Source organism: Perissodus microlepis, chromosome 14, assembly GCF_051167445.1.
Source record: "Perissodus microlepis isolate ML-2025 ecotype Zambia chromosome 14, ASM5116744v1, whole genome shotgun sequence".
NCBI classification, from domain to species: domain Eukaryota; kingdom Metazoa; phylum Chordata; class Actinopteri; order Cichliformes; family Cichlidae; genus Perissodus; species Perissodus microlepis.
Genome location: NC_140474.1, coordinates 7,823,389 through 7,844,229, shown reverse-complemented (window position 1 = coordinate 7,844,229; position 20,841 = coordinate 7,823,389). Strand labels below are relative to the sequence as shown.

The following is a 20,841-nucleotide window of genomic DNA, read 5'->3' as shown; positions in this document are numbered from 1 at the left end:
CACCACAGATTGAAAAATGCTGTGAGGGGGCCAGAGAGATGAGCTGTGTGCTGCACAAGGCTTGATCTTTCATTTCGGCTCGTGCTGGAGGCTGATTGCACAGCATGCTATGTGAATGATGCCTCTCTGGGAGTGTCCTGGGAGGCTGCTTTAGTAAAGTGGAGGACATTGCCCCCTGTTCCTCTTCTGCCCTGGGACAGCTGACCGTGTCACATACTGGCACGGTAAACAAACATGGAGTGGCATGGTGTGAAGCGTACCCCCAGGCAATGATTCCCTGGGGGCTCTACAGCACAGCTGCCCCCACCCCCGTTTTTGTTTCCTCTTGAAGCAGGTTGTGGTGTCACATGAAAGAACAGGCAGATATGCCGGTCACTGCAGCCTGCTCCTCATTTCTCAGCCCCACCCAGTCTTCCAACCCTTAGCCATCCTTTAACAAAAGCACAGAGAGACGGAATTAGAAACTGTCAGGGAAACTTTAGATATGACTGGTTGACAAAAATTCCTCAGGATGTTCACAACCTCTTATCTTAGGCGATGGCAAGAAGGCGCGATGCTTGAGAGCTTTTTTTTCTGCTGCTTAGATATGTTCAGGCAACTGTCTCACTGTGGTGTTGGCTGGCTTCCATTTAATTTCATTCTCCTCTTTTTAACATGCTTCTTTCTTCCTGACAAATATCTCTTGTCGAGTAGCATTAGGACAAAGTATTAATTTTGGCTGAAAGCAGTATGGTATGTACACATTTGTAAACCCTTAAGGAACAATATACACTAGTTACCAGCAGATTCCCGTTTCATATTTGGCACAGCATGACTGTTTCACCCTTTTTCAAAATATCATGCCTGTCATAAATGATCAGGGAGATTTGCATTTGCTGACAAACACCTCTGCCCCTACCTTAACTATGTGTCAAGGTAGGGGCAGCTGCGATGCTTTGAAGCTGCATCATTCACAGCATCAAAGCATTATGGATTTATGTGCCAATAAAAAAGGCATTTTCATTGTTATTTTCAACATGTAACATTATAAAGATGTCTAATTTAAAAAAGAAGGAACGCACCCACTCACAAGGTGTGTGTATATATATATATATATATATATATATATATATATATATATATAGTGTACATTATAGTGTATACTTTACACTTTATTTAGTGTCAAATGTTCCTCAGTCAGTCTCACGTTAATATAAAAAGAATCGCTCATGCTGTGTAGTCACAGCACTGAGTTTGAAATGTTTGAAGTGTTAATGAAGCAGTATGAATCTCAGATTTGAAAAGGATGTATCTGAAATCAGACTGTGCTCCTTATTCCACATGCAAAGTAGGATAAGGATAAAGATTACAAATCAAAATGTGAAGCAATCACAAGTGAATATTTGGGAAATATCCGCAAGAACGATTTCAAACAAGCTCTTTCTCAGAGAATGAGCAAAAATATATATTTGAGTGTATGAAGCTGTTGCGGGGGCTGCGTAACTTAACAGTATTGTCTTTGTGTTTTTTTTGCAGTCTTTGCTGGGTGTTCAGTGTGAAGTTCAGAGGCAGCTGAAGGCCTTTGTAAAACTGGAACGTTTTGGCCAGATCTACAGAGCCAAAAGTGCTGGATGCCCTCAGACGGAAGATAAAAAGATCTTTGCTTCTGGTGGCTCAATCTTTGGCAAGGGGGTCAAATTTGCTATCAGAGATGGTCGCATCAGCGCTGACATCATCAGCTTGGCCAATGAAGATGGCCGTCGCATGGCTGCAGTTCTGAACGATGCATTCTACCTTGAAAACCTCCACTTCACTATCATGGGAATGGATACCCACTACTTTGTCAAACTGGGCTCAGTGGAGGGAGATCTGGCCCTTATTGGTATGACAGTGGGCCGACGTACACTAGAGAATGGCGTCAATGTCACAGTGTCTCAGGTCAACACTGTTGTCAATGGCAGGACTAGGCGCATTACTGACATTCAGCTACAGTATGGCGCTCTGTGTCTGAATACTCGTTATGGCAGTAGCGTGGATGAGGAGAAAGCCCGTGTGTTGGAGCTGGCTCGGCAGAGAGCTGTCGCCCAAGCTTGGGCCCGGGAGCGCCAGAGACTGAGGGATGGAGAAGAGGGCTCACGAACCTGGACTGAAGGAGAGAAGCAGCAGCTCCTAGGTTCAGGGAAGGTGCAAGGCTACGATGGATATTACATGGTTTCAGTTGACCAATACCCTGAGCTGGCAGACAGTGTCAACAACATTCATTTCATGAGACAGAGTGAAATGGGCCGAAGGTGACATGAACACGAGGCTCTCGAGTGACTGACTCAGATGTAGGACATGGGACTTCTTGCCAAAGACAGTTGTGTACATGACCACATGTTTTTTTTCTTTGACTGTGCTCAACTTGGTTTTTAATATACTGAAAAAAGAAAACAACATGGTTGCAATCAGTTGCACTGTATTAATAGAAGAGTGCCCTTCTCCTTTTGAAGATTCTTTAACAGTCTTTGCTCTCCAAGTGCGGCTGCTAGAGGATGAAAATTTGTGATGTCTTGTGACTCCATTTCCTCATCCCTGTTGGTGATTCTGTTCAAAGGAATCCAAGAGGAGTATTGGTAATGCATTATGTTCACTGGCTCACTCTGCTGCCAGACTTGCAGATTGTTATTCACAAGCTTGCTCTATTCTGCCTTTTTCTGCGCCTCAGCCAAGGAGATTCCTTCTCTTTTAATCACTTCTTTTTTATACTTGAAACCGTCATAGCCCCAGTCATCCATAAATAATGAGAGAGATTTCTGTTGGCGGTAGAGCCCTTCATCAGAACCCAGCTGAACTTGTCAAAGCACCTTCATTTGTGTGATGTCTTGTAATTTTTTAAAGAGGAAGCTCGATGCTCATTTGTGGTCTTAGCTTGGAAGGCTTCGGTGCACCGTGACTGTGCATGTTGGCCTTTTTTATGAACTTTAAAATTAGCAAAACTGCTTAATTAAGCTTAAATTGTATGTGGTGGAGCCAACAAAGGGATGTGAGGTCACTTTTTTTTATTTGGTGTGTATTTTATTTTATAACCAGACGTTTTTTTTTCTCTATGAACAAAATGAAAAGCGAATAAATTCTTCTCTGCTTCTTTTGACTGTGGTCAAACAACTCGATTATAAAAACAGCGAAAAGCCAACCCTGTGAGAAAATACTGTGGAATTAATGTCTGTATTAAACTACAAAAGGTATTTTACAGGAATGGTTTGGGGTTATCTTTTAGTTTTGTTTTATAAATAGCTATATGAATTAACAGTATAACAAATGTGAATTTTAAAAAAAATGTGAACTGTTGTCCCTTTTATTGTTAATTGTTGTACTTGAACAACGCTTAAGGGTGTTTGAACACATGGAATAAACTATGAAAGGTGGTTTAGTTAAATTACTGTGTTTTTCATCAGACCACATGCATTTTGCTGATCTCGGTTGCATATGAAAGGCTCTTTTTGTTTATCAGTGATCTTAAGTCAGTATTCCTCATCACAATGTCCAGTCACATAAAGCTCGGGATAAAAATACTTTATAAAAGTGAGGCTACAAAGAGGGTCAGTGACTAATCTCATCAGTGATACACGGTACATTAACATATTGGCTGTTGAGATAGATGGGCTTTGCGTTGTGTTGTGGGTGAGATGAAAGATACAAATTGCCTTTGCCCAAAGGGCTGCCTGCAGGTCAGCTTTGAAAGTGCTTTCATTCTCCAGGATAGGGCTCCACTTGGTCCCATGGCTGGCTGAAATGCATTAGACCTGCAGGTGTACTACTTCCCGTTTACAGACTAAAGGTCGTCTATACATGGCAACCTTGGAAATAACTCTCGTGATCACATTTTAACTCCCATGCATCTCCCTCGGTGGGCAATGCAAGGGACAACTTAATGTTTCTTTATCTGAAAACGGACGCAGAGTCAAGACTATTTTGGAAATCGTGATATTGATTTAAATTCAGTTAGTTGTTGAACTATGCCAAGCCACTACACACTCTTGACTTGCTAATTTTCCCACAAAACATTTGAACATGTTCGTGTGACGAGAGCATGATTGAGTGTCTCAATCTGTACAAGTGAAAAAGTGAAAAGGACATGGGTGTTTTTTTTTTTCCTGCTCCTGCTCGATTCATTTACATTTTTCAAAAAACAAAAATAAAAACTATATATGTATGTTCTACATAATATGAATGATGGATATTTGCATTGTGGAATATTGCACTGAGAATTGTTGCGTCAGAAGACTGTATCTTTTTCTAAAGTTGACTCATTTCGAGTTTTGGTTTGTTCTCAACACTGTGTTTTTAGCGCTTCTATTTGACTGTGTAAATATGAGGACATCAAAGTGAGCTGTAAATAAAATGCAAATGTAGATACCTCTTAGAGCTACATCAGTGACCCTGTGTAGTCTTAAGGTAGAAAAAAAATAAAGGGAATATTTTGTGTTTATTTTTTGCGTTTGTTTTATACACAGTCTATTGTGGATAATATTATCTATCGCTGCATCTCAAACCACAGCACACTTATGTTACCTTCCCTTATATTCATGTTCCTACCACCTCGGACTGTGAAGATTTTCATATCTACATTACACCTTGGTATATTACACAAATGTTAATTCTCACCCTGCTACACATTTCACAAGCCTTTAATGAGGCTAATTTGATGCATTATGATAATGAAATATAGTTCGCCGTGTGCCGTTATTTAGTTAAACACGCTCTGCCACCTGTTTAGACATTGAACTTATTAAATTCTCACATGGACTGAACATGTGGCTGAATCACCAGTATATCAAGTGCAGTCTATTAATATGAACTTTTCTGCAGTGAATGTGTTTAACTGGCATAAGACGAGCAAGCCTCGAGGGATGCAGTGCAAAACTTGACTATTAATTAACCTGTCAAAGTTGAGGACCAATCCTTTGATATCATAAAAGCCACCAGGAGACTGTTTTTAAACTTGATAACTTTGTTGAAGTAAGTGCAGCTCAGGGGATAATCCTGTTAGCAGGCGGGGTGGTGCGGGAGTTAGCTGCCAGTATGTGGTGGCAGCGAGGGAACCTAGAACATTTACACTCTCTGCAGGCAGAGCTGAGCTCGCTGCCCAGAAGAAAGCAAGATGGCCCGTTTTACGTAAGCAGGCCGAATTTTCACATTTGTTCTTATTCACTTAGCATTGATGTGAGCCAAGGAAACTGCTGATCTCTCTGTATGGAGGCCTAGCATCACAAGAAATGATCACACTCTGATGATTGCTTCACCTAGTCTGACCAAAAGGAAATTTCAAATCTGTGACTCTCATTTTTCTTGAGATAGTCTGAGCCTTGAGCCTCACATGCCTTTGGCAAAGAGGATTTCTTTACAGGGAACAGAGAGTCCTGCTAGCAGAGAGCACGTGCAGGATGAATTCTGCTGTTGCAGAGAGGCAGAGTGTCCTTTAATTTATAGAACCTTATTCTTTGGTAGAATCATAATAACAGCACTTTGACCTCCACAATAATTGCTACAACACACCTCAATGATGTACGAGTCGATTTTTTCTAAACTAAAAATTTATCTGTAAAGTTAATACTGATGCCAAGAGCAACTGTGGCTACCTTACGATTTGGCTAAAAAATTAAAGTAAAAAAAAGGGTGAGGAAAACAGCAGACTATGTTCCAGCAGTAAGGACTGAATTACTGCTGATACTGATGAATAGCCTCGTTAAAACCTTACAAATTTGCTGTTGCCATTTGTGTGGCAGGGTGTACAGGATCTGCACTTTAAATCAATTAAAGCTATATATCTGATGGCAGCAAATATGAAAAATGATCTTTTGATATTAGTACAACTCAGATCCAACACGATATCAGTGTCTGTTTTAAAATGTGCACACAAAAGCTTGCGTTAATCAAACAAAGAAACATCATTTCAGCTCTTCCTTTGTGTCTTTGTTGTCAACAGCTGGATGGGCAGGAACTAAATTTGTAAGATGGGTCCACCATTGCTTGGGGATGTAGCCAAAATGTGGATTTGAACCCACTTTACATCTACCACTGCTTCTTTGACCAACCAAGAACACAGCTGTGATTTTTGCTTGATGTTAATATCACTATAACCAGTGGAGGAAAAGCATTTCTCTAAAACTCATGCATGAACTGCCGTATTTCTCATTACCTATGCTGAGTTCTATCTTCACATTGCTTTCACACTTCATCTGTTTTCCTCTCACTGATAATTTTACCACTCTGGACCCGAGTTGGATAAACACTGCCAAAGGTATTTCCTGTTAAAATCAGTAAAAGGTTGATTCATGCTGAGGACCAGCCATCCATTCCCTCAATGAATCAGTTTCTTAGTCTGAAAAGAACTACGAAAATGAAACACCTGCTGTCTCTTGTTTTCTTTTGCCTGTCAGTCTCAGGTGCTGTTATTACATGACAGACAGCTGCATCTATTTTGTTCAGATCAGCAATGTAGTTGGCAAAGAGCACCACCTTTCCATGACTGGCTACACTTGTTCAAGTTTTCCCGACATCCATAAAATAATGTTGGTATGATGGTCCACATCTGCTGTGTAGCCCCATAACACCATATGCCTGACTGAACAGGACTGCCTCTTATTCTGTCTTTAATCATTCAGGTCCACATTCCCTTCTCTACCAGTTATGCAAATGGTGGACCAATCATAAAAATTAATGGGGCAAGAAATGGTAAACCAACTGGCCACAGAGAGGTGAGACTGAATTGTCCTCAAGGTTTAGGTCTCATGTGAATGCCCACCTTGATGACAAAACACAGCAGCAGCAGAAGTAGACAGCGAAGTTGAACTCTGGAAATAAGAAAGACATGATGGTTTTCAGCGTGTCATATTTCCACAGGTCAACCAAAGGCCATTGTTGCCTCTCATGCTGCAAAGGGAAATGGAAAATGTGCAGTACTAGCACCCTAAACAGTACAGTGCTGCATGCTTGTAATATGAGAGGCATTATTTTCTTTAAAATGAGACTAAAGAGCCCTGTACGATAGCCTTTACTGCCCTACTCTAGGGCAACATAACCTAACATTCTGACTTTTGAACTAGTGTAAATGACTCATAACACAGCTTTTGGTATTGAAGTCATTTTGACGGAGGCACACATAGCCAAGACAATTGATAACCTGTGAGGTGGAGCAATATCAAAGCTAGTCCTCTCAAAGTCAGTGCTCTATGTGGGGTTTCTTAGTGGGAGCACAGTGACTGCAGAGTGTTAAAATTAGATGCCGTTACCGCTGCATGTATTAAAGAGAGAAATGTATTTGCATATCTTAGAAAATGCTTTACTTTTTCTGAAAAATTATATAATGTAAGTCAGTTGTGCTATTTTATGTATTTTCTCATTGGGAAAATACTAAGATTATGTCACTTCTCCGTTTCATCCTGACCTTCATGGATTATGAGTCAATGTTGTAAGAAATGAATCCCGTCAGCGTAAGATGAAACTCTTGTATTTCTGCTTTAAAAATGTTTGCTCCTGTTTGGTTGATGTATACTGGACTTCAGGATCTTTGTGGACTCACTGGAGGCGGAAGCCACAGCTGCGTCCGCCATCTCCCATCACATTTCCCCTGACAGGTGTGAACAAAGGACCCAAAGAAATGTCACTGCAGCATTTTTAAGTCACTTGGACACCGCTTGCATTCAGGAATGAAACTGCCTTGGCACATTATGCAAATCATATTGACAGCATAATTAATGCTTTTATTAGGCTAATTATGCCTGAGGTCAAATCTGTCCGTAGCACAGGATCAGGACACACTCAAACCCAGTGTCTGGAAGCAGTTGGATTGACTGAAAGGTTAGCAAATGCTTAATGTTTTAAGACAGCTTATCATGTAGTACTTTATATCCATGAAAAAATAGTTGTTATTGATTTTTGTCTATGACGTGAGCACCAGCAATGATCAGTCAGAGGCTCTCCTCCTTTTCGTTTAGTAGGACAGCGGGGATAAAAAGTAAAGGCAACGGTATGAAAAGTGTTTTTAAAAAGTTTCATGAATGTAGGATGCAAACATTTCTCTGCAAGATATTTTAGAGCGTCCAGAGAACCAGCTCTCTCCATCATATAAATGTGTGTTGAAACTGAGAACATGTTAATCATAGGCAGATGCAACGAGACACCAGAAAGGCAATGTAATTTTCATTCTCAGTGGAGATAATCTGCCGTCAGGGCTGAAACAAGGCTTATGTATATTTAATAGGATTGAGCTGCTGCAAAACATTTAGTGGCACAGACGTATTAAAAATATATAAAGCTGTAGAAAAGGTTGCATATTCTTTAAATGAGTCAGCTCTCTTTTGGTCAGTAGGTTATGTTAGTATATCAGTGTTGAAATCCTTCTTTTTCTAAAACCTCTGATGCTTCTTCCAATATACTTTGGAAGCAGTTTTGTTAGTTTAAATGAGCTTCATGTGCTTTTTTGAGATGGCTGAAAAACACATGAAGGCTTTAGAGCTACAATTTATCAAAGAAACAACAGACCTGTTTATTGACAAAAAGCTGAGGACTGGAGCTGTTTGAATTTAGCTTGTGCAAGCTTTAGTTGCTTTAGTCAGAGGTGGGAATTTTATACCTCAGTGAAGAGTTAGTTAGGTCCTAGTTAGTAACAACCTCTAGCTTCAGATGCTTTTTTAACAAACCCTTTGCTAACCTTATTGACACTTTTTTAGGTGCATGGTCTGTATGGCACCCACACATGAACAGTTTGTATTAAATGAAATGTCAGTCAACAAATGTAAGAAACATCTGCATACTACTGGATCAAGAAATCTTTAAATATTAGAGATAGTGATTAGTAGAAATTGTTTGCACTTTCCACAGGACAATAGAGGTTCTCAGCAAATGATGCCTCTCTTATTAAAAAGAACAAAAATAGCAACACGCAGAAATCAGATGTTTTGTTTCCGATGTTTGTTTTTGAAAGTAGGATTGTGTGCATTGCTGTCTGAAATATAAAGCCTGAAGTCAGTCTGACAGAATTGTTTTGGTTACAGATTTGTTGGGCCCATTACGAATACTATTATGTAGATCAGCCTTGGGAGATTTATTTGCACGTTGTGCATTTGAATTGTGTGACGCCAGGCCTCTCATTTCATTTACCATACAAAAAAGCCTGCCAGTCCAACTTTAAGGTTGTGGAAATTAGACAGTCTTGTTCTCTTTCATACTTTTTTTCTATCGACTTTTCTTAAAATGTAGATCGTGTAAAATTGCTGAGCCCCTTCCACAGCCGCACACACACCATACACGCAACCATTTTGCAGGGTAAAAGAATGAAAACAATATTACTATTTCTGTCAGGGGAAAAATGTTTTTAACCTCAGGATTTTCAATCGCTTTCTTTTTGAAAGATCTTTTTGAAATATTTTGAAGGATGCCTGTGTGTGGCATACTCAACACTGCTTAGACTTGAAACAGAAAGGCCACACACACACTCGGATAAATACACAAACACACACGCACGGAAGCACAGTTTTTATGTTTCTATGTGGAGTTTTTAGAGACTGCTTATCGGAGCAGCTTTGTATTCCTTCAGTTTCCATCACTATCATCACTTTAGCTACTAAACAACATGTGTAAACATAAATAACATATTTACTTTAATAAAATGTCGTTGAAAAATATCAACCAGATATAAATACATATCATAGATTTTGTCTCCAGTTAATCAGCTGTGAAGAAAAAAAATAATAGTTCAATAAAAAATATCTCTTTACTTTTCCTGGGATAAGTGATGCTGTCAAAAACTATCAAAACTTAATTTTAATGAAAAAATCACTTCATGTTTTTAATTCATGTCACTGAGAGGAAATGAGAAATATATTGGGAAATAGAGGAACATATTCACAAAAAGGTTTACTTCAAAAAGTAGAATTTGCCACAGAAAGAGACTTTCCAGAAAACAGTGTTTGCTGAATATACACAATACCAGCTCTTTTCATCATGACATAATGTTTCAGGAGGTGTGCAGCTACAGTCCCAACTCCCAGCTTACATTGCATTGTTTTGTTTTATCAAATAAAAAGTGATGATTTTCCACTGTTTCTGTTGCTCTACAACAAAGGTGCTTGAATTGGAATTGACTGCATGAATAAATCAGATGCACAAATCAAAGGCATCTGGAGGACAGTGTTGTGGTGCAGCAGAGATGCTATTAAAAAATATATTTGTTTGCTTTTTCCTCTCTGTGTATTTAAGTACGCTTCTTTGTCGTTCTATTTTACAAAATTTAAACTTTCTCTTTAATGTAGATGTGAAAAGATGCCAAATTTTTGTAAATGTTAACTGTTTTATAATTAATAGCACATGGTCTTAGGCCATTGTGTATATAAGTGACTGAAAAATAGAAATGCTGCATATCCATTTTACTGCACTGAGTTTAACTCAAATGGCCACATGGAAGAGCAAGACATTACCATTTATTGTTTGGCTAATTAGAGGTTAGTTGCTGTGTCTGGATAAAATAACATAATTAGGCTTAGATTTATGCTGTTATATGCTGACAGAGCATTTGCTCACATGGTTGCATATGTATGAAATTCAAAGACAATAAGGCTGCTGGCTTATGCGTTATAATAAAATATATTTAATTTCAGATCACCTGAGCAGGACAGTAGGGCACAACAAGGACAGATGGATGTGTGCCGGCGTGAGCGGAAGTGTTATAACGTAGGAGAACATTATAACACTGCAGAACTGACTTTTCAAAACTGCCCTTGGCAAAGACACACAACTGCCCCAGGGGTATCACACCATTTACTTCAGCACTCTGACCTTTGTGATTAAATGTACATGTCTCGAAAATTCTTGCCTACAGAATAGACGGTGTTGCCCCGGACCAGCTGAAGCCTCACAACTCAAATTACATGACTTTTTACAAGGCTAATAAGTTATTTTTATTATATAAAGGAATAATGTTTTGCTCACAGAAATGAAACCAGTTTTCATTCCCTGTAAGGTAAATGAAATATATCAGCAGGGGAAGGACATGTTTATGCTACTGCTGAGTAATGTTCCCACACAAGCTGAAAAGAGCTATTTTCACTGCTCATATGTGGTTTGCTGTTAACTGTGTTAACTATTTAGCTTGTATTCTTAAAATAGGACATATGTGTGCTGAAAAAGTAGTGGAGAACAGAATTTGGCAAAAATCTTTTTTCTTTTTCTTTCCTTTTGCTATGGAGAAGTGAATAACTGGGCATAGCAGCAGCGTGGCTGCATTTTATAACAGCAAAATATCCTGAAGAGTAGCTGAATATCCTGAAAGACATTGGGTTTAGCAGCGGATTATAAAAACATCCCACTGATGTGCTATGTGAGTATCCCTAGACAGGCATTCTCAAGCTACACCCCCAACAAGTTAAGAAAATAAATCCTGTGGTGTTACATAGATAAAACTAGAATTCCTGCATCACAATTAAGAGTTACCATTTAGGATGATTTCTGCAAATTATCCTGTAAATGAGGATAAGGGAGCCCCGTCCAGCTCTTGCAAAGTTAAATTAAGGAACCTGGGGAAATGAAGCAGAGCCCACACTATGTCCTCATAAAGCCAAAACCGACATGTGATGCTGCCGTGAAGCGGATGGGAATGAATTGTTTCATTTGACTGTGGCCTATGTGTAATATGTAACAATACTGTGATATTACCCCTCTGCTTTTCTATTTTTCATCATCTATTCTTAACTATCTCAAGAGAGCCTGGTCTTTGACTGCTTCCAGTGAAAGAAAAGAAAGGGTTGAAATGACAAATTGTTAAAGACACTGTTTAAGTTTAAAGCTGTATTGTAAATGGTCCAACTTTCTTGTCTGTGATACTGTCTCTTCTGTACACGAGGGGGGATTTCCTCTCACTTCAAAATTAAAACATTCTATATTAGAATATATGTAGATTTTGAAGCCACATTTAGTAACTTGGCACACAGTAGTCACCACCCTCTTATCCATAGGATTGTTGCTTCCAAAAAGTAAACTTATTGACCAGGAACTGACTTGATGGTTCTCTGCTACAATATATCATAAAAAGCAATGCAGAAATCCTGTGACACATTGTGAGGCACAGTATGAGAAAAATAGTGCAATCAGAGAAGCAACTTTATTGCTCTTCCTTGCCAACCTTGAGCCAGGGAGTGAATTATAAGGAGACTTCTGAGCAGGGCAAGATGCTTAGCTCCACAGGAACCTGTCAAATTTGACCCAGAAGAGCATTTTTTAAGATAAGTTAGCAAGAACTTTATAAAACACAGTGTTCACAAGGTGATTGCCATTAAAGTTGTCTTTGATGTAGCTTGCGAGAAAAAAAACAGACCCTGTATGGAACACATTTAACACAAAGTACACACTGAGTAAAAACAGACAAGGATGAATGTAATCATCGTGGTTGGTCTGACAGGGGACAACCCCACAGTAACAATTGCAGTTATTTTTCCTACAATGATTAATTTATTCCACTTTGAGAGGGAAAGCCTAACATGATGTCAGATAGTCTTTATGTTTCCTTTTCTTTGCAGAATTTTCTAGACACAGGTTTCAAAAGATGCTCATAAATGTTACTTTACAAGCAAATTAGATGGAAAATCTTAAACAGTGTAAATAATAGTGTTAATAGTGTATATTTCTATCAAAATATATACAATCTGTAGACAAACACTGAGCATTGAGAAACAGCAGCCGTTGCATTTTTGCTTTATAAAATAGTATAAAGAGTTCGTCCGAATTCTTTGTTTTAAAGGAATAATCGATGGACTATCTAAGCACTAGGACAAATACACCATTTTTATTTTACAAAGAAAAAAATGATCTATCTGTGATGGTTAGTATCATTTTCAGAGTGAATATCTTGAGCAGTTTATTTGGGAATTTTTGCTCAGTTGGAGATTGCTCAAACTGGCACATTACATATAAACCCACACAAACAGAGTATTGTAGTAGTAAGTCATAGGTAAAGCAGTGCAGCAGCCCAAATCTCTTTTAGTAAGGGTTGTTAGCTCCTTTTGATTTGTGTTTGGCTGCCTGTCACCAAAACCCATTCCCTGAAATCACATCACTATAATGGTCTAATCAGCACTTAACGACCCATGTTACATAAAATCAATGCACCCTTCCTTTTGAGAATGCAGAATATTTGGAGGGGCAGCTGAAGGCTGGTGAAAGGGGACATGGGGAGGCTGTCAATAGGGATGCACTTGCCCTCCAAGTTCAGTGATACTCCTGAGATCAAAGCTTTTACAGCAAAATCCTTTGTTTTGCTGACTAATCTTGTATTGATTTTAACAAGTTGTTAAGCTCTATTGCAGCTGTCAGACCGCTGCCAAACAACTCTCCTACCTGTAGAGGCTAAAAGAAGAAGGAGCTACAGTTCTAACAGGGAGAACTATTTTATTCTTTTCTTGTTATAGAAGGAATAGCGTTTTACTTTGCTTTTTTCTCCCCTTTTCTTCTTATTTTTTTCCGTAGTTATGCAGCAGTTTTAAAGTCATACCCATACTGTGTTTACCTAGTTTCGTGCATATATTGTTTTGTGGTTCTTGTGGGAGGATGAGAATCTGTGGAAATAAAAAATGCGACACCCCATCAAGTATCTCTCCCACGTGCAAGTTGTCACGGAAAAAAATTCAAATCAATCAGAGCTATGCACTGTGGGCACTGCAACCTCGCTGTTCCTGTTGATGCGGAGAAAACAGTTTTGGATGCAACGTGAATTGACTGTGCGCTGGACTATCCGCTGCCAACCAAAGCCAGCAGGTCCTTTGCATTGTGGTTGGTAGAACTGCAGAGAGAACATAACAATGCCAGCTTGCTTTCATTTCAGTAGGCCTTGGAGCTGCAAATGAATAATATATTGGAAGCAACTCGGGGGTAAATGAATAAATCTACACTAGGTGGGGATTTTTAAAGGGAGAAGAAATATCATAGAGCTACAGCACTACCTTGTGGTAGAGTAAGATATTGCGCGACATTAAACTAAACGGAGACCAGTTCATTATTCTGACAGGAGGATACATACAGTTCATACAGTTAATTTTGGTGTATTGAAAGTGGCGGGTTTTCAAACCCAGATGCCAAAAATGACAGAAAAAGGAAGCATTTTATGTTTTTTGTCAATTAATCAAAAAATAGAATTGTCCTGCTTCCTGTTAAGACCATGGACATAACTGCTCCATCCAGGCTGGAGATAATTAATATCAATGACCTTGCTAACGTTTCAAATGCATCATGTTGAGTTTAATGATGATGTGTCATAAGCAGCCGGAGGTGGAGACACCCGGCTCTGGTCAGGGGCTCCAAAGCTGACAGGCGAGACCAGGTGAATAATAGTCCATGGCATCTTATTATATTGCTGGCGTGATCTGATTTACTCCAGCAGCAAATGGTGGGAAGAGACCCAGTGTCATTGTGGGTATTGAATTAACGAGGTTTACGCGCAAATGAACCCCACACTGACGGCAGATACATCACGAAAGATTAAAGAACATTTCCACGTGGCTGTGATAGCTGTTCGGCTTGCTTCATTACACTCCTGACTCACTCCACATGTGTTCGCTTTACAGCCGAAAATGTTTTGGAAATTTTGGAAGTTAGCGGGGTTGACTGACCTTTTCAAGAGAGATTTTTTTTTCCTTCTTTTTATTTTAGCTGGTAATGGGACATTTGACACGTTTTTACATCCAAAATCACAAAATCCATCCAAGCACTGTCAGTACTCATATGGGGAGTAAGAGGGGCATTGCAGCAAAGGTTCTTACAAAGCTTTGAACAGTGTATAGTATTTTCATGTTTTATGGTTCCCCCTGTTAGAAAATAAATAAATAAATAAATACGACTAAACAATGTAAATTATACTGTTAATTAAAAAAAATCCAATGTTAATACAATGTCTTTAACGTGTAAAAAAAACTATTTTTTTATACGTTTGTCTTTAAATAACACTACAACTCCCTGCAGCAAGAAACAGAAACGTGATTGGAGTTTAATAAACCACGTGACTGGATTGGACGAATGGCGAAAGACCTAAACAGGAAGCGTTGCATTCAGTCTCAGACAGCGTGAAATCTGAAAGTCAACTCCAGACAAAATGCGGTGCATCTAATACACCTGTTAAATATATTGTCTTCTGAGTCTTCAGATTGTGATTGTAGCATGTTGTGCTTTTAGCAGGTTCTGCGTCTGAAACAACAGCATTTGTCACAATGTTGCAGTCGGCAGCTAAAGTCCTTTCTTTTGCATCAGCCACCTCAGTATCTCGGGGAATAGCAGCAGGTATTAGACATTATTGTAAGAATACACCAACTAAACTAAGAGTGTCCCAAGCGCTGTCTGGGGCAGAATTGGGATCTAACATCAAAGTTCAGGTAAGTTGTGTTTATTGGTTAGTATTTTCTGGTAACTGCGCTCATTTGTGCGATCAACCCTGCCGCAGGAACTTCAGCTCATTTGCAGCTTAACTCACAACAACGGTGGCTTGTTATATGTGATTGCTAAGAATCTGCTAAACAAATCTTGACCCTTATGCAAATTCTGCTGAAACTTGTAGGTAGTAAATAAATAACAATTTTTGTAAAAACCACTTTATGCTAATTTGCCTGAGTCCATGCGTGGAACTTAAGTAGCGACAAACTAAACTGGTATTTGCGAAAGTTAACCACTGCTAACCCTAAATATTTTTTTGCTGACTCCCAGCCATCAGTAGCTGAAAATCTGTTACATCACCACATTATCATATTTTCACTATGCCGCTATGCGACTGTAGTAAAACATCTTGTTTTGCCTCTAAGTTACACTCAAAACAAGTGTATTATTAGGTGGAGAGAAAGAGTCCATAAAAATAACTGTATAAACACAAATGAGCTGCGTTTTTGTAGCATCTTTCTAGTTTTATTGACCACTCACACATTCATAGAAGGGTTTCTTTTTACAATATGTTGCCCAAGGTCACTTCCACATATCGAATGTAAACAAAATCCACAAATAATCTGCTTAAGTGCAATATTATTAATTCATTATTCAACTTGATGATCTCAGAATTCCATTTGAAATGATCATGGTTATTGTTAGTACCAGTACATCACAACACCCATACCCTAATGCCTAATGCTGCACTTTCTCACTTACTTTCTAATAATATCGTACCACATTCTATGCATTTATGTGCCATATTGAGAAAGAACAAGCAGTGAGTTCTCAAATTACCAACATCCTGATTATGTATGCAAAATGTGCACATTTTGTTTTACCAGATGGAATAGCTGAGCGTAGTTTGTTCTGTGTCTTTGTTTTAGGGATGGGTTCGCTCAGTTAGAGCTCAGAAAGCCAATGTCTTTCTCCATGTGAATGATGGGAGCTCCTTGCAGTCATTGCAGGTTGTCGCAAGTTCAGAGCTGAGTGATCCGTAAGCATTTTGGCATTACTCCCTATAGACAATCCTTTGCCACAGAGTTTCTGACATGAAAAGTGCATGCTTAGAATATTCTTTGTTTTTCTCACAAATTTAGGTTGCTCACATTTGGTAGTGCTGTTGAAGTCACGGGCATTCTTAAGAAAAGTCCACACCAAAAACAACCAGTTGAACTTGATGCTAAGCAAATCAATGTAGTTGGAGAATGTAACCCTGTGGTAAGAACAAATTTCTCATACACATTTTGTAACTGTTTATATGGTTGCTATAGGAATCACAGTTTTATTGTATTTTGTTTTATATTCTTCTTTTTAAGGACTTTCCCTTTAAAATCAAAGAGCGACATGGCCTTGAGTATATTCGCCAATTTCCTCATCTCAGGTGCAGAACAAATGCTTTTAGCTCCCTGTTGAGGATACGAAGTGAGGCCACTGCAGCAATTCACTCATATTTCAAGGTGAGAACATCAGTGGAGGAGTTTCATAAAAAATGAGGAGCAAGAGTTTTTTGTTTTTTTTTATTGTTTACCTTTTTTCCTCCAGGACAATGGCTTTGTAGAGATTAACACTCCAATCATCACCTCAAATGACTGCGAAGGGGCAGGGGAGCTCTTTCAGGTTGAGGTGAGCATCTAAACACACTAACAGCTGTTTTTTTTTTTAAAGTTAAAGCCCCGTGCTTTAGTCTGAGCAGATTTATGACACTGTTTGAAAACTTGAAATCCCCGCTTTTAACACAGCCATCAGGCCCAGATTATGCAGATGGAGAGAACTTTTTCTCTGTACCAGCCTACTTGACCGTGTCTGGACAGCTTCATTTGGAAGTGGTGTCAGGGTGAGTTAAACTACAGAAAGTTGACAAATTACAGGAGAAATCAACTTACTTTACGTTGTTGTCACATAACTATTGGATGTTAAATGCTTCCATGTTTTCTTACTCTCATTTTACTTTATCAATTTCTGCACATTCTACAGCTTACATATTCATATCAGTTGTATTCAGCTATGCACACTAAAGTATGTTTCTACTTATAACTCATACTCTTCTAGGGCTTTTTCTAAAGTCTATACATTTGGACCAACTTTCCGTGCAGAGAACTCCCAAAGCAGACGCCACCTGGCTGAGTTTTACATGGTAGAGGCAGAGATCTCCTTCACACAGTCCTTAGAGGATCTCACTAAGGTTAGCTATGTCATATTTGATCTGTATTCGACCTCAGATACAAAATGCTATTTGTCAGTCAAACAGGACATTGGATAACAAGTTTAAGCCTGTTAACTTTTTATTCTATACTACATATTTCTGTACTGGTTATAGATTAATTCGGCTTCCCTTATTTCAAATTCACAGATGTCTGCTGTTCTGTTTGTCAGTTTTTGTTTGAAACTTTGCATCCTATATTAGGCCAAAGTCTAAAGATATGCTTGCTAGGTTAGTGGTTGTGATTTGAGGTAAATAAAGTGTTGAAATGGTACAGAATAAACCACTGTATGCATGTGTGGTTAATTGTGGCTTGTAGTATTAAGTGTTCTGTGTGATCAGTAAGATTAGAAAAGCATCTAAAATAAACTGAACTGATGTCATCATATAATTTCTGTGTACAGAACTTCAAATTTTGCAAATTCCCCATGTGACTTTTAAAGTTGCCCTTGTGCACAGTTGCCTGGGAAAGCTTTAATTATTAAACTTGGCCTGCTCCTTAGGTTATGGAGGACATGTTCAGATTTGCCACAGAGCATGTATTGGCTCACTGTGTGGAGGATGTGGATTTGTTTCACAAGCATGTGACTCCTGGGCACAGGGTAAGTCCTGAAGGACACTTGGGGACATAACCTGGCTCCAGCCATTACTCTGTCTGACTTCATTATTAGCTCAACTTATGTGTTTCCTCTTGCATTCGTATATCTCAAGGACACTGTAGATGCTATGCTAAAGAATAGCTTTCCTGTGTAAGTCTATTCCTTTTCTGTATATCACATTTAAAAAGTGGATCACATAAATAATATGGAGACAAAAGTTGAAGGAATATTTGGTGTCTTTTCTAAGGATTACCTACAGAGAAGCTATAGACATCCTGTGCCGCAGTTCAGAGAGATTTGCCTTCCCAACAGATGTGAGTGGCAATGATTACATTTTTATGTTGATATTGCAAACTAGATCTCTTCCTCTACACTCTGCTTGCTAACAACAAGTTTATTCCACACGGCTCTTCTTTTCTACAGTGGGGCTGTGACCTTAAGACAGAACACGAGAAGTACCTGGTGAAACACTGTGGCAACATTCCAGTCTTTGTCACTGATTATCCTTATGATCTGAAGCCTTTTTATGCAAGAGACAACCAGGATCATCCTGAGCGTACAGTAAGAGTCAGTTATACTGTATAACAGGGTGAATGAATGATCTAACCTCTCATTTCCTTCTTTGTAATGTCAGTTAGGGTATTTCAGTAATTTGCATATCTGAGCTGATTTTGACTGTTGTGCAGGCAGCTGCAGTGGACCTTCTTGTGCCAGGAGTTGGAGAGCTCTGTGGGGGCTCCCTAAGAGAGGAGAGGCTGAATCTGCTGAGTGCTCGGCTGGAAGAGTAAGAATTCATACTCCACGAGTATAGGAAGGCTTATGCCAAAAGATTTAGACTACATTTTTCAATTTATCCTCAATTGCTTTAGAATTTTTCCTGAATGCATTCAGAGCAGTCATAATCCTGCCTGTGAGACTCCGGGCCAGCTGGTGCAGTTTAAGTCTTGCGGAGGCTGATTAAAATAAAGAAAATGCTCTATACCCCCACCCCTCACCCCCTGCCTCCCTTGTCTCTGACACATCTTGTTGTATCAGACTAGATGGGTTAGCATCTATTTTGCATGGCTTAGTGTTTTACCTCACTGCCCATTAAAGATATTACACTGAAAGGAAACTTTTATTGCATGCTATTTCTGAAGTTTGATCATAAAGTTATATGACTCTGCCCATAAAAATCAAGATACCATACCTGATCTAAATTTGATTGATCTCCTGTCCAAGGTTGTGTCTATGTTCAGTCCCTTTATACTTATGCATGCTGGATCTCCTCTGATATGGTAAAATGGTGACCTTTTAACTTGAATTTCATTTTTGGGAAGAGAACAAAGTTGCAGAGGGGCAAATCTGGCAAGTAGAGGTGAGCGAATATCGCTGCACCTGCGTTTCTGTGGCCAAACAAAATGTTTCATTGCACTATGTGAAGGTACATTATGGCATTGAAGTTGAAGTAATTTTAGCTGGATTTCCTCTCTCAGATATCTCAGGATGTTACTGTAGAACTCTGCATTGCTATTCTGACCCTGGGGGAGGAATTCAGCTCGCACATGAATTAAAATAAAGGAATAAATCAAAAAACACCTTGCCTGCTCTTGCACTCCTGACCTAATAGATCATCTTCAGACATCGACACTGCATGCACATCCACTAAAATCTCCTGTGGGTCGCTGGGTCTTACCCAGAGATCTAGCTACCATTACAAATGAGGATCCTTGACATAAATGTTGTGTCATGGAAGTTGATGTTTGCACAAGTTTAAGGTTCATGTTGAAAATTCAAGTGCGCAGGTGGTCAGAACAGGCCATCTAGGGAGCAATATGAAATTAGAAGCAGTGCTGCAAGTGGTCCAGAGTTTAACAAGAAGGTGACCTTGATGGGTGAGTTCAGACAGCTTTACATAAATGATTGTTTTTCTATTTTTATGGGTGGAGTCTTGTAACTTTTTAATCACATCTCTTGTAATTTATATAAAGGAATTTAGATGTTTGTAAACAAAAAAGAAAATATTGTACTGTAGTACTGTGCAAAATACGGAGCATTTGTGTGGCACTTTCATGCAGCAGTGGACAAAACCATTGAAATCATGCATTTATTGTAGAACTTGATCTCATGTCAATTATTGTACTTTTTTCAGGGCTGGATTAGACGATGTCTATAGCTGGTAAAGTAATAATAGTAAAAACATCTGTATATTTATGATATTTTAATGGACATTAAAAGAAGTCTAAAAACACTTGTGAATTTTGCAGGTATCTGGACTTGAGGCGTTTTGGCTCTGTCCCTCATGGCGGCTTTGGACTGGGATTTGAGCGATATTTGCAATGCATTCTTGGTGTCGACAACATAAAAGATGTCGTTCCTTTCCCAAGATTTTCTCATTCTTGTCTTCTGTGAAAACACAATTCAAGCATTTTGGATGTGTTAAAGTTATGTATGTCTTGAAAACATTAAATAAATGTAATATTCAGGATTGTTTTAATTTTGTTTATTTCTGTGTTTGCTATTATAATGGGAATTGCTCATTGTCAGAATTTGAATTGATACATTTTAGTTTTCAAGGAATACTTGATGACATGAGCAATACTTCCTAGAGACGCATTACCTGGTTACTTTAATTTTCTGGTTCAC

The 20,841-nt window shown here is 38.9% G+C and overlaps 2 protein-coding genes across 13 annotated transcripts in view; both read left to right on the top strand.

Moving 5' to 3' along the window:
• Nucleotides 1-4,450, top strand: part of tenm4 (teneurin transmembrane protein 4) — a 146,138-nt gene extending 141,688 nt beyond the window's left edge. For all 12 annotated transcript variants that reach the window (XM_084951135.1, XM_084951133.1, XM_084951132.1 and 9 more), the window contains one exon: nt 1,516-4,450. In XM_084951135.1, the coding sequence (XP_084807261.1) occupies nt 1,516-2,274 (759 nt within the window). In that variant the 3' untranslated portion in view covers nt 2,275-4,450. The remainder of the gene's footprint in view (nt 1-1,515) is intronic.
• A 10,582-nt stretch (nt 4,451-15,032) lies between these two features.
• Nucleotides 15,033-20,683, top strand: nars2 (asparaginyl-tRNA synthetase 2, mitochondrial). Its single transcript, XM_084951700.1, has 14 exons — nt 15,033-15,374; nt 16,302-16,411; nt 16,515-16,635; nt 16,734-16,874; nt 16,960-17,040; nt 17,157-17,251; nt 17,467-17,599; nt 18,121-18,219; nt 18,329-18,366; nt 18,464-18,530; nt 18,640-18,777; nt 18,903-19,000; nt 20,348-20,374; nt 20,463-20,683. Exons 1-14 carry the CDS (start codon nt 15,213-15,215, stop codon nt 20,605-20,607), a joined length of 1,455 nt encoding a protein of 484 aa, XP_084807826.1. The 5' UTR covers nt 15,033-15,212; the 3' UTR covers nt 20,608-20,683.
• Nucleotides 20,684-20,841: the final 158 nt, after the last annotated feature.

What these genes read in the sequence shown, in the direction of transcription:
- nars2 (XM_084951700.1), top strand. Translation starts at nt 15,213, where the DNA reads ATGTTGCAGTCGGCAGCTAAAGTCCTTTCTTTTGCATCAGCCACCTCA. An exon ending in AGGATCATCCTGAGCGTACA is followed by an intron (nt 18,778 to 18,902) that starts GTAAGAGTCAGT and finishes ACTGTTGTGCAG; the next exon opens with GCAGCTGCAGTGGACCTTCT. An exon ending in TTAGACGATGTCTATAGCTG is followed by an intron (nt 20,375 to 20,462) that starts GTAAAGTAATAA and finishes TGAATTTTGCAG; the next exon opens with GTATCTGGACTTGAGGCGTT.